General features: G+C 43.0%; 1 protein-coding gene across 1 annotated transcript; it reads right to left on the bottom strand.

Moving 5' to 3' along the window:
• Positions 1-356: 356 nt before the first annotated feature.
• On the bottom strand, positions 357-12747 carry TMEM52B (transmembrane protein 52B). The gene is made up of 5 exons (XM_012477069.2): positions 12153-12747; positions 9423-9466; positions 6236-6274; positions 4994-5163; positions 357-2229 (listed from the first exon to the last, which is right to left on the bottom strand). Exons 1-5 carry the CDS (start codon positions 12249-12251, stop codon positions 2006-2008), a joined length of 576 nt encoding a protein of 191 aa, XP_012332492.2. The 5' UTR covers positions 12252-12747; the 3' UTR covers positions 357-2005.
• Between the last annotated feature and the right edge of the window lie 435 nt (positions 12748-13182).

Here is a 13182-nt window from a genome sequence, read left to right as displayed (position 1 = left end):
TGTTTTCTGGATTGTGTCTGTGATGACTAAATGATTCATCTGGCAGCAGTAAAACAAGGTCACTTCAGGAGCTATTAGCAAGCAATTCATGCATTTGAATAATTCCCAGAGCCAATTTGTTAAGTGACTCAGGATAAATTCAGATCACCAGCAGGTTGTACTCAGAACATTTTTCCCTCTGGGCTGAGTGAGCATTCCAAGAATGTAGTTAATAAGGAGCTGGCCGAATCAGCCAATTCTGGCTCTGTGTTGCCTCCCTGAGTACTGGAGCTAATTAATTGCCTAATAAACAATTCGTTTTCTCAAATATTCCTTACCTCTACACTGAACGTAGTAAAAGGAATCACTTACATCTGTTGTTGTTTACCTCAATCAACAAATATTTATTGAGAAAAATAAAGCCACTTCAGGTGTGACAACAGTAACATAGCTGGCAAAGGGATAAATGGGAACATAGCTCTCAGAGGAGTCATAGCAGGCAAAGGAAGGTTAGATGACAGTAGGAAGAATAACGTACATATGTGTAGCACTTTACAAATCATGCCACACATATTTAGCTTCTTTGAACTTCACAACAACATTCTGAGGTGTTATTATTCCCTGTTTTTTAGGTGAGAAAACTGCTTTAAAGATTTTAGGCTGGGAGCAGTGGGTCAGGCCTATGATTCCCACACTTTGGGAGGCCAAAGTGGGAGGATCACCTGAGGTCAGGAGTTCGAGACCAGCCTGGCCAACATGCTGAAACCTCGTCTCTGCTAAAAATACAAAATTTAGCTGGGTTTGGTGGCGGGAACCTGTAATCCCAGCTACTCGGGAAATTAGGCAAAAGAATCGCTTAAACCCAGGAGGCACATGTTGCAGTGAGCCCAGATCGTGCCATTGCACTCCAGTCTGGGCTATAGAGCAAAACTCAATCTCAACAAAAAGAGGATTTCAGTGATTTATGTAAGTTGAGTAGTTTTTCCCCAAATGTGCATCACTTTCTCGATTTTCCAATAATTATACTTCTGGTGGTGGTATGTTATATGGATAGATTGGGAAGCATCCCATCCAGGCTTAGTTCAGCATTTACTTTTTGCTCCAACAACTGGAGAGAATTGCAGATAGGCTCAAAGGAGAGAGTGTATTTTCCACCATGTTTCCACTAGGTGGCAGTGAGGGCCACCACTAGAGACAAGCACGAGTCACTATAGGGGTGTTGTGGCTTTAGGCGGTCCAGACAAAACAGAAAAGCAGCAAAGCAACACTATTTCTTTAAAGTTGAAACTGGATTCATGTGTACATGCATGTGTGCACACGTGGGTGTTTGCAGTGCAGAGGAACTGAAGAATTAATCCAACTGTTACTTGCACAGTATGGAGTTTTTCATACTGCTGATGGGTAGGAACAGAGAGAAAGAAAGACTGATATTTGGCACTTGAATACTATACTGTGTTATCTTAGCCCATGTCAGCAATCTCATCCCTGGATTTTAGATATCCAGGTGGGTGTGTTGTGCTAAGATGATCGTTGTCATTCAGTGTAAAATCGATTGCCGTCTCAGGAGGAAAGATGAATGCATTCAGTGCATTAATGTCGATGGTTGTGCTGACACTGTTGTCTTTCTTTTCTAGTTTACTGCAATGGATTAGCTGACAGAGAGGAACGCAACTTGCAGTATCATGTGGGTACAGGAATTTTATATGCACTCAATAGTTGAAGGGATTCAAGACAACTTGATGATATCCTGGTTTAGTAGTAATCAGTGTGACTAGAGATTACTTGCAGATTTCAGCCATTGGATAAAAAATTAAAGTTCCCAGTTAGAGCATTCTGTATCAGAAAATATAAAGGCCCGTGAATGAAGAGTCAGAACCCATCTTTCCCATAGAATGATGGTGTCAGATGCCATCCTAAAACTTCTGAGGGTTAGCAGAGAATATGTTCCATTTACCCACAGACTCTGGGCATACCTCTACCCCTATTTATAAAATCACAGCTCCCGTCAGTTCCAAGAGGGTCCTATTCACGTTGACTCCTTCTCCATTGGAGGCAGCTGCTTTTCTTCAGGGACTGGGGGTAGATCAGGTGCTTTCTGCCCACACCTGGCTACTGTGAAGCGATTCATGTGAAGAGCTTCTTCATACCCTGGGAGGGTGTCCGAAGAGGAGGGCAGTTGGCCCAGGGAGCTGTGGGAGTGAGCCACAGCCAGGATCCTCCGAGCTGCAGGGCCAAACACTGACTGCAGAGCTGTGAAGAAAGAAGGAACAGAGCTAAGGAACTAAGGGAAATGGGACACCCTCAGACAGCAGAGACTTCTTCTTCACACTCACTGTTTCTTCCTTTTTTTTTGAGATGGAGTCTCCCTCTGTCACCCAGGCTGTAGTGCAGTGGCATTCTCTCAGCTAACTGCAACCTTGGCTTCCCAGGTTCAGGTGATTCTCCTGCCTCAGCCGCCTGGGTAGCTGGGATTACAAGCGCCCACCACTGCACCCAGCTAATTTTTGTATTTTTTTTTTTTTTTTGAGACGGAGTTTCGCTCGTTACCCAGGCTGGAGTGCAATGGCGCGATCTCGGCTCACCGCAACCTCCGCCTCCCGGATTCAGGCAATTCTCCTGCCTCAGCCTCCTAAGTAGCTGGGATTACAGGCACGCGCCACCATGCCCAGCTAATTTTTTGTATTTTTAGTAGAGACGGGGTTTCACCATGTTGACCGGGATGGTCTCGATCTCTTGACCTCGTGATCCACCCACCTCGACCTCCCAAAGTGCTGGGATTATAGGCATGAGCCACCATGCCTGACCCTATCCCTTCTTCTTCTTCTTTTTTTTTTTTTTGTAGAGATGGAGTCTCACTGTCACCCAGGCTGGAGTGCAGTGGCAGGATCTTGGCTCACTGCAGCCTCTGCCTCTCTGGTTCAAGCAATTCTTCTATCTCGGCCTCCCTAGTAGCTGGAGCTACAGGTACTGGCCACCAAACCCAGCTAATCTCTTTTGTATTTTAGTAGAGACAAGGTTTCACCATGTTGCCCAGGCTGGTCTCAGACTCCTGAACTCAGGCAATCCGCCCGCCTCAGCCTCCCAGAGTGCTAGGATTACAGGCGTGGGCCACTGCGCCTGGCCTGTCCCTTCATTTTTAACAAGTGTTCAAACTCATTGTCACTCCTTGCCACAAACTTTATGAATATCTTGGAAGCATGTTTACAACCCAGCTTCCTGCCCTGCTGGAAGGACCTGTTTTCTCTGGTATCCTCAAACAATCTAAAGAATGGTCCTGCATCTCAACCCTGCCCTTTCCCCTTTCAGACATAGATCCCCTTCCCCCAGCCCCGGACACTATAGTCTCCTTAGGAATATTTATTTTTGCCTTATCTATTTTCTTTCTTTCTTTTCTTTTTTTTTTTTTCGAGACAGAGTCTCAGTCTGTCGCTCAGGCTGGAGTGCAGTGGCACTGCAACCTCCACCCACCAGGTTCAAGCTATTCTCTCCTGCTTCAGCCTCTCAAGTAGCTGGGATTACAGGCATGTGCCACCATGCCTGGCTAATTTTTGTGTTTTTAGTAGAGACGGGGTTTCACTATGTTGGCCAGACTGGTCGCGATCTCCTGACCTCAGATGACCCACCCACCTTGGCCTCCCAAAGTCTAGGATTACAGGCGTGAGTTACTGCGCCGAGCCAGTTTTCGCAGTTTTAGTAGAGACGAGGTTTCACCATGTTGGCCAGGTTGGTCTTCAACTCCTGACTTCAAGTAAGCCATCCACCTCAGCCTCCCAAAGTGCTGGGATTACAGGGGTGAGCCACTGTGCCTAGCCATCATTCTCTTTTCAAAATAAATATCCATGTTTTGCCAGCTGGTGTTCTGCCAGCTCCTCAATTTTAAGAAAGAACATAGTCCAGGCACAGTGGCTCATGCTTGCAATCCCAGCACTTTGGGAGGCAGAGGCAGGTAGGTCATGAGGTCAGGAGTTTGAGACCAGCCTGGCCAACATGGTAAAACCTTGTATCTATGAATAATAATAAAAAAAAAAAAATTAGCTGGGCATGGTGGTGGCCACTTGTAATGTCAGCAAATCAGGAGGCTGAAGCATGAGAATCGCTTGAACCTGGGAGGCAGAGGTTGCAGTGAGCTGAGATCCCACCATTGCACTCCAACCTGGACAACGAAGGGAGACTCTGTCTCAAAAAAAAAAAAAGAAAGAAAGTAACCATTTTGACTGGGCACAGAGGCTCATGCCTATAATCCCAGCACTTTAGGAGGCCAAGGCAGGTGGATCACGATGTCAGGAATTCAAGCTAGCCTGGCCAAGATGGTGAAACCCCATCTCTATTAAAAATACAAAAAATAGCCAGTCATCGTGGTGGGCACCTGTAATCCCAGCTACTCGGGAGGCTGAGGCAGAGAATTGCTTGAACCTAGGAGGTGGAGGTTGCAGTGAGCTGAGATCGTGCCACTGTACTCCAGCCTGGGCAACAGAGTGAGACTTAATCTAAAAAAGAAAAAAAAAAAGAACATAATGGAAAGAACAGAACCTCAGGAGAAAAGGGAAAGTGTCTTATAATTACTAAGAAAATGTTAAGGCTAAAATTTAGTGTATCAAGACTTGAAGAATAAAGAACTGAAAGTATATGCCATTAATTCATTTAAAAATATAAAATAGTATAGATAATAGCAAAAGTAGGTTTCCACAAAATTCAAGACATTTTGAAAAAGGGATCTGTTTGGAGTTCAAAATAGCTTTTAGCAAAGTAACTGCTTATAAACTGGCTAATTCTTCCTGTTCAATATTTCCAATAGTCTCTGATACTTCACTTCTTTATCATCAGCCAGACAGATCCTTCAGAATACAGCTTCAGTGAGAGCCCAGGTCACTGCACCATCAGGCTTCTGGACATTGAAACTATTGTGAGTCCTGGGATCTTTAATACCACTCCATCAGTGTTGTACGCCTTCGCACCCTTTTCATTATTCATTTAAATTGAGTCTTTCAGGTTTTTAAAAGGTCAGTGTACTCACATGAGATAGTGCTCTGGAGAGTGCTGTCATGATCGAAAGCAATGACGGTGACTTCACAGGGTGGTGGGCCCCCATCGTCCCCATTTTGCTGGCGGCTCAGACAGCAGCAGCGGAAGCACAGGGATGTCAGGCCACACAGGAGAAGCAGCGCGCCAATCACCACCAGCAACCTGCAAGAGCCCACGGGGCCAGTGGGAGTTCTGGGATTTGGCTTTTTTCCTAGTTCTGCTGTAACCAGTCTTCAATGTCTATGTTTTGATTCTTGTTTGAATATTTTATAGAATAATTATAAATATTTTAATTTATAATTTTAATTTCAAAGCTTTTGCTTTACATATATACCGCCTTATTTTGTCAGCTGGAGTAAGTCGGTTCATTAGAACAAATAATAAGACATTTAAGGTAGTTTGGGGAGACTTTTTTTTTTCTTTTTTGAGACAGAGTCTCTCTCTGTTGCCCAGGCTGGAATGCAGTGGCACAATCTCAGCCTACTGAATAGCCAGTACTATAGGCACATGCCACCACACTTGACTAATTTTTTTTTTTGTGTGTGTGTATTTTTAATAGAGATAGGGTTTCACTATGTTGCTCAGGCTGGTCTCAAACTCCTGCCCTCAAAGCAATCTGCCTGTCTTGGCCTCCCAAAGTGCTGGGAATACAGGCATGAGCTACCACACCTGGTCAGGGTCTGCATTTTGATTCACTAAAGTAATCTCCTCTACAGAGATATTTCTAGAAAGACTCCAAGGGAAGGACACAATAATGTTTTGATGTTTGTGGAGGAGATGGTATAGAAAAAGGAAATCCTGGCCGGGCGCAGCGGCTCATGCCTGTAATCCCAGCACTTTGGGAGACTAAGATGGAGAGATCACGAGGTCAGGAGTTTGAGACCAGTCTGACCAACATAGTGAAACCCCGTCTCTACTAAAAATACAAAACTTAGCTGGGCGTGGTGGTGCCTGCCTGTAATCCCAGCAACTCAGGAGGCTGAGGCAGGAGAATCGCTTGAACCCGGGAGGCGGAGGTTGCAGTGAGCCGAGATTGTGCCACTGCACTCCAAGCAAAACTCCATCTCAAAAAAAGAAGAAAGAAAAGACAAAGGAAATCCTGACATATTGTCACATAGGTAGTGATGAAATAATGAAATCTTACTCCACGAGATGCTAAGTAAGTAGGCAGGCTGTCATTTTTAATGGCCTTAAGGAATACAGTGTCTTTCTGGGTATTATAAGTGAAACTTACCATATATACCAGAGATGTACCCAGTCTGTGGTTAGGCAACTATAAAGAAAGAATGAAGTTTTCACATTAAAAATATAGTCAATCCTTGTTATAACTCCAGACTCAGAAATATGAGTTACAATATGATGTGATACCTAGTAATAATAAAAGCACCATGGGTTATGTTGTTAAAATTCAATGTAGCTAGTTGAATGTTTTGCCAAATGATAAGCTTTAAATAGTACTTCATAATATAGATGGCACTGTGCAAGTCATTTTGTAAATTACTATAAAACAAGCTAAAGTAGTGATCATTAGAAGTGTTCATAGAAAACATATCTGTGCCTATTGTAAACACGATAAAAATTACCAAGAAAGCACTTGAAACGCAAGTTTACAAAGAGAGACTTTGAAAATGGATGTGAAAGTTAAGGCTCGTGTATATTTGAGGTCAATGAAATGTAAACATGAAGAAAATTTCAGTTATGAATATGAAAGCCATACAATCACATTTGTAATTTATCTTTTGCAAGCTTGTTGCAACACTCCCACTGAGAATGTAGGAAAAAAGAAACTTAGCTTCTTCCTGCTACACTCTCCCAACCCTCTGACACCAGATGTGGCTGGGTGGGGATTTCCCCACACACCACAAGCAAGCAGTCTTTCAGAAACCAACGACAGCTGAGTGTCCTCTAATCCAATTCAGTTCCAACATTACCTGCCGGGAGATAGTATCAGACCCCACAGTGTGAGGGCTCAGTCCCTAAGATTGGTCCCCAGAATTCTGATGCCAATCACGAGTTTTTTGCCTGTGTTTCTGACCTACTGGCTATAAATTCGGGGTTCCATGACTCCCCTCTTGTGGTTGCATTAATTTGTTAGAGCAGCTCACAGAACTCAGGGAAACACTTACTTACATCTACGGTTTATTACAAAGACTATCGCCAAGGATGCGGATGAAGAGATGCGTAGGGCAAAGCATGTGGGAAGGGGCATGGAGCTTCCATGCCTGCCAGTTGCACCACCCTCCAGAAATCTCCGCCTGTTTAGCTGTACAGAAACTCTCTAAATCCATCCTTTAGGATTTTTATGAAAGCCTCATTATGTAGGCATGATTGATTAAATCATTGGCCATTGATGGTCAATTTAACCTTCAGCCCCTCTACTTTCCCTGGATGTTGAGGGGTGGGGCTTTAAGGATTCTGCCTTGGTCTTTCCAATGACCAGTCCCATCCTGAATCTACCTAGGAGCTGCCAGCCACAGTTGGCATTAGACAACTAATTGGCATGCAAAATGATACTTCTTACTCTGGGGACTCCAGGGATTTTAGAAGTTGTATGCTAGGAGACAGGGACAAAACCAAATATATATTTCACAATATCACACCCACCATAAAGAGTACCCTAATTTTCCACATCCAGGATCAAAACTAATATGCATATCCACTGAGGCCAAACAGAAAGAGGGAAAAAAGTGGAAGCCAACTTTACCGTGATGAAAGCGAAATTAATACTCAGAGTTCACTATGGCAATCGTAAATTTTCTCTGTAAGAATGAAAAAAAAAATGGTATGGTATGGGAGAAGGAGTATAAGATAAGGTCAGGAATTGGAGGATGAGGGGAGGCAAAGTATTTGTGTATCTTTGAAGAACAGTAAATTTTGTCATTTAATAATTCTTTACTACGAAATCTAGTGATTCTATTTCTATTCTCTGGTCACACATTTATAGAAAATATAGTTTGTTTTTTTCACTGAACAATGGCGCCTCTTGGTTTTCCCACATTTTTTGCTTGTTGAAAACTCCTCTAGTTCTAATTAGATTCAGGTTTATAGGAAAGGATTCTTTCTATGGTGAAAGATGTGTAAAACCTCAGACAGCAGGTATCAGGTAGTCAACACCCAATGTGCACGTGACAGGTAATCAAGGCCATCACCATTTCCCTGGGTTTAACAGACCTGGCTATTGAGAAACCCTTCCCATGGCTAAATATGTATTTTTCTTCATCTTGAACAAGTTTTTATTCAAAGTGCCCCTACTTTTTAAAATGTTTATTTTATAGTTTATTTATTTATTTGTTTATTTTAAGATGAGGTTTCACCATGTTGGTCAGGCTGGTCTTGAACTCCCGACCTCAGGTGATCCACCCGCCTTGGCCTCCAAAGTGCTTGGATTACAGGTGTGAGCCACCACACCCGGGCTATAATTTTTGTATTTTTAGTAGAGATGGCCAGGCTGGTCTTGAACTCCCGACCTCAGGTGATCCGCCCACCTTGGCCTCCAAAGTGCTTAGATTACAGGCGTGAACCACCACACCCAGCCAGTTTCTTTATTTTTTATTTTATTGTATTTTATTTTTGAGACAGAGTCCCGCCTGCTCTGTCGCCCAGGCTGGAATGTAGTGGTGTAATCTCAGCTCACTGCAACCTCTGCCTCATGGGTTCAAGCGATTTTCCTGCTTCAGCCTCCTGAGTAGCTGGGATTACAGGTGCGCACCACCACACCCAGCTAATTTGTGTATTTTTAGTAGAGACAGGGTTTCACCATGTTGATCAGGGTGGTCTCGATCTCTTGACCTCATGATCTGCCCACCTTGGCCTCCCAAAGTGCTGGGATTACAGGCGTGAGCCACCGCGCCCAGCCTATAGTTCCTTTAAGTGGAATGACTCTTTGGCATTGTTATCTTCAAGTCCTCTGTGTCTACATAAGACCTAAATGTGACAGGCTTCGATTAGTCGATAACTATATCAAAGTGATAGCTAAATGAAGTCTGTAAAAATGTTAACATGCCATGAAAACTAGAAAATACTTTCCCAATTTAAAGTAGTAATGTTACTTTGGAAATCATCCAAATACATATGCCAGTGACTAGATACAAAACCCAGTCTGTCCTGGTGAGTCACTGACAAACAGGGCTAAGGAAGTCTTTTGCAAGTCCTATGACTATATAAATTGAGATTAATCGTGCTGCTTTGATGGGAAGATTGGCTTTGGAGAAAACAGTGCTGTCAGCAGTGTTATTTTGAGTGCTTAGGATGGCACAAACACATGTCTTTATTTTGTGATAACCCGTCTATGAGATCCATTACTTAATTAAAAAAAATAAAAGGAAGTCATAGATGTCTAGTGACCTCTTGACCCTCTTTTGGGTGTAGTGATGTTTTTGTCTGTCGCTCCATCCTCCCAGCTTAAACTCTCAGATACTTACTGTTCAGGATTGCCACAGATTTCCTCGCATCTTGTCCCAGAAAGCTGTAGAAAGAGAAATTGTCTTATACAGGGAAATTGTCTTGTCTGCTGTGTTCAGCTGCCTACCAATAATCTCTCATGGTTATGCTGTGTTAGATGAATGAGTAAGAAGGTCACAGTCATGGGGCAGTCTATTTAGGACTGCTATTTTCATCTCCCCCATACTTGCTGGCCTTTGTACTTGAGGTAAAGGAACGTTGAAGAACAAATATCTCATCTGTGGTTTGGCGGTGGGTGACCATCACCACCTTTGTGTATGAGAGGCAGCCATTTACATTAATGTGTTTTTGTAGAAAATATCTGTCCCTTAGGATATTGCTATTGTCCTCCTAATTCCTGCCCAGTTGAATTCTATACCACTGCTCTTTTTTATCCTCTTACTCTGACAATGACTATACAAAAGAAGAAGGGGAAAGTGAGCGGGCCACTGAGGCAGAGGGTCTTATTTATTGAATAGCTACTAGATACCAGTCAGACTGCTAAGAACTGTTTTTTGTTTGTTTGTTTGTTTGTTTTTGGTATTGCTCTGTCCCCCAGGCTGGAGTGCAGTGGCATGATCTTGGCTCACTGCAACCTTCGCCTCCCGGGTTCAAACAATTCTATTGCCTCAACCTCCCGAGTAGCTGGGACTACAGGTGCATGCCATCACACCCAGCACATTTTTGTATTTTTAGTAGAGATGGGGTTTCACCATGTTGGCCAGGCTAATCTCGAACTCCTTACCTCAAGTGATCCACCTGCCTCAGCCTCCCAAAGTGCTGCTGGGATTACAGGTGTGAGCCACTGTGCCTGGCTATGAACTCTTAATATTTTATGACATTTAATCACAATAACCCTCTTGGTTATTTAACCTTATCTTGAAAGGTTAAGGGACTAAGGCACAAGGTTTTAAGTAATGTGATCAAATGTACACACCTATTGATGTAGACAGAACTCAAATCAAACTCTGTCATCGATATATATTGAATGAATTAATGGCACTGGGGACAAAGTTGCTCCAATGATTCCTTGACATGGCTATCAAGTCCCTTCTACTACTCCTGAAAAAAAAAGTTCACTCCTTCTTCTACCTGATGTTTTAGATGACTTCCTCTTTCAAAAACCCATTTAAGGCTGGGCGTGGTGGTTCACGCCTGTAATCCACCACTTTGGGAGGCTGTGGCAGGTGGATCACTTGAAGTCAGGGGTTCGAGACCAGCCTGACCAACATAGTGAAACCCTGTGTCTACTAAAAAAATACAAAATTAGCCAGGTGTGGTGGCATATGCCTGTAATCCCAGCAAATCAGGAGGCTGAGGCATGAGAATTGCTTGAACCTGGGAGGCAGAGGTTGTAGTGAGCCAAGATCGTGCCATTGCACTCCAGCCTGGGCAAAAAGAGCAAAACTCCTTTTTGAAAACAACAACAACAAACCATTTAAGTAAACTCAATTCTTTAAGCTGCTTCTGTCTTCTAATAACTTGAGTGATCTGACATTTCAGGAAAGCAACCACAAAGACCCTTAGAAAAGAAACAGATTTGTAACTATTGGGAGTCTGTGGTGGGCAGTGAAGGGGTAAAGAGACACACATACTCAAGACGTATCAGGTGAGAAGGATCTGCAAAAGAATTAACAGCCAGCCTTTGCAGATAATATTTGGGACGCCTGGCGCGGTGGCTCACGCCTGTAATCCTAGCACTTTGGGAGGCCGAGGTGGGTGGATCAGCTGAGGTCAGGAGTTCAAGACCAGCCTGGCCAACATGGTGACACCCCATCTTAAAAAAAAAAAAAGGGAAACCCCTGTTTGTATTTTCATTTAAAAGAGACAGCCACTAAGGATGACAAAGTGTGTTTCCTCCACCCAACCCTGGGACTTTCTTTCACTTTCTTCACTAAAGGCAAGAGAAGCTTCAAGTGCTCAGCAGAGAAAATGCCACTTTTCAGCTTTGTTGCAAAGAGAAAATAAAGGAACAATGAAGGGAAGAGAAGGCAAAGGAAGTGAAGAGGAAACAAAAAGAAAATATAAGAAAAAAATGGATTTTCAGATACCAGTTTAACAGGTCTATTAGCAAGAAAAACATACAGCCCACTCTGGACAGGGGCCGTACAGGAACCTGATACTATCCAGTTTTCTTGATTTGTTCTCCTTCTTGCTAGATGACATAGCTCTATTAACTTCCCTGTGACAATTGTTTAGAATCCCTCAGTCCAGTGACCCTTTTCTCCACTAATGGATTACTCAGAGACTTCTGATTCATTGTGGGGCTCAAAATATTTTCTCCCTCTCTTATTTCTAGACTAAGGGCACCTAAACTGCTAGAATGGGATTAGATCTGATGTGGGAAATGTTGTTTAGGGGAATTACATATGTAGTTTTCATAATGTTTTGGGATTTTGAGGGATGAGTGATAAGATGCTAAAAGAGAGAAATATGCTTCAGCGGCACTTCTAAAGTGCCACAGCTATCCTGCTTGTTTCCATGCTCACTTGAATTTCTGTCCCCCTGTTCCTGGTCATTGCCATCAGTCACACAAGCATCTATACAATCTCAGAATACCAACAAAACTTTGTAGTTATTCACTTCCCTACCACCCTCTGGGTTCTGTACATGTCTCCCCACCCCGCAGTCCATTTCCTTTCAGATTCTTCTGAGAACTGATTAATCTGTGGAAAAGTACAATCTTTCTGCCTTTTCATCACCGAACTCACCAAGATGAAATGCACCAGGGCAGAGGCTGCCACGACATGAACTCGGACTCCCATCAGGCTGAATTCCGGCTTCTTCAGAATCTTGCACTGGGCATCCATTGCCTCCTTTCCATGCTCTGTGCCATATTTGACTTCTTGACTTAGAATTCTTAAGGAGATAAATTTTTCTCAGCAATTTATCAGCTTTTCTCTCTCTCTTACTCTCTCTGGCTGTTATTTTCTATGGCCTTTGCCTCCCCTTTGGTTTTCCTGGTTTTCTTCTCTATTCTTATTACTATTTCTATGACCCCACATTTGCTACCTTTTGCCTTCTTTCTTTCCTTTATACTATTAATTCTTTCTACATCTCTAAGTTTATTTCTCCCACTGCTCCCAAAAAGAAGACATTCAAAGAGGACATATGTGTCCTCTGAATGAGGTATTTTTCTAGACAGTGATGAAAATCTTGGCTTTGAGGATGGTCAAAGGCAGATTGCTGGTGACCAGATATGTTCTTTTCTTCATCAGAAAATTGGTAATATTCGTAATCTTTCACCAGAGCACTCCAGGGTGACTGTGGCAGGGTGAAAGTCACCCTGTCAATCTCCTTTCTTCTCTCCCCACGTGATTAACAACCCTTTCTTGCTCTTTGAAACCCTCCCCTTCACTATGTTGATAATCAACTCTCCTGGTTCTGGGTCATTTATCCTTAATCATTGGGGAAGACTGAGAGGTTGCCAAATGAACAGGAAAGCCATCTCATCTCCTGAGAAAACAGATCTGAAGATGAGAAATCGAGTTGGAAGATTAGAATTTTCATGTGTTGTTAGTCACATCTTCCGCCACCCTGACTTCACTTCCCATTGAAATAGACAAGTGAGAAAGACATTATTTTAAAACCATATATTTTAAAAACAAATATATAGGCTTCTTTGTTTCTTTCTTGTCTTGTTCCTGTCTCTCTCTCTCTCTCTCTCTCTTTGGTAAAGTAGTGATGCGATTGAGAAATGTCTTGCCACTCATGAAAACAAAACCTAAGGTCAGAGTAAAA

Source organism: Aotus nancymaae, unplaced genomic scaffold (assembly GCF_030222135.1).
Source record: "Aotus nancymaae isolate 86718 unplaced genomic scaffold, 86718_ANA_hifiasm-v0.15.2.pri h1tg000016l, whole genome shotgun sequence".
Classification (NCBI taxonomy): domain Eukaryota; kingdom Metazoa; phylum Chordata; class Mammalia; order Primates; family Aotidae; genus Aotus; species Aotus nancymaae.
The sequence above is the reverse complement of the archived record's forward strand: the minus strand, read 5'-3'. Positions and strand labels throughout refer to the sequence as shown.

Coding starts and splice junctions, on each gene's coding strand:
- TMEM52B (XM_012477069.2), bottom strand. CDS start 12,251: ATGGATGCCCAGTGCAAGATTCTGAAGAAGCCGGAATTCAGCCTGATG. Junction 6,275..9,422: donor ATCTGTGGCAATCCTGAACA/GTAAGTATCTGA, acceptor CTTTCTTTATAG/TTGCCTAACCACAGACTGGG. Junction 5,164..6,235: donor GTACATCTCTGGTATATATG/GTAAGTTTCACT, acceptor GGGCTCTTGCAG/GTTGCTGGTGGTGATTGGCG.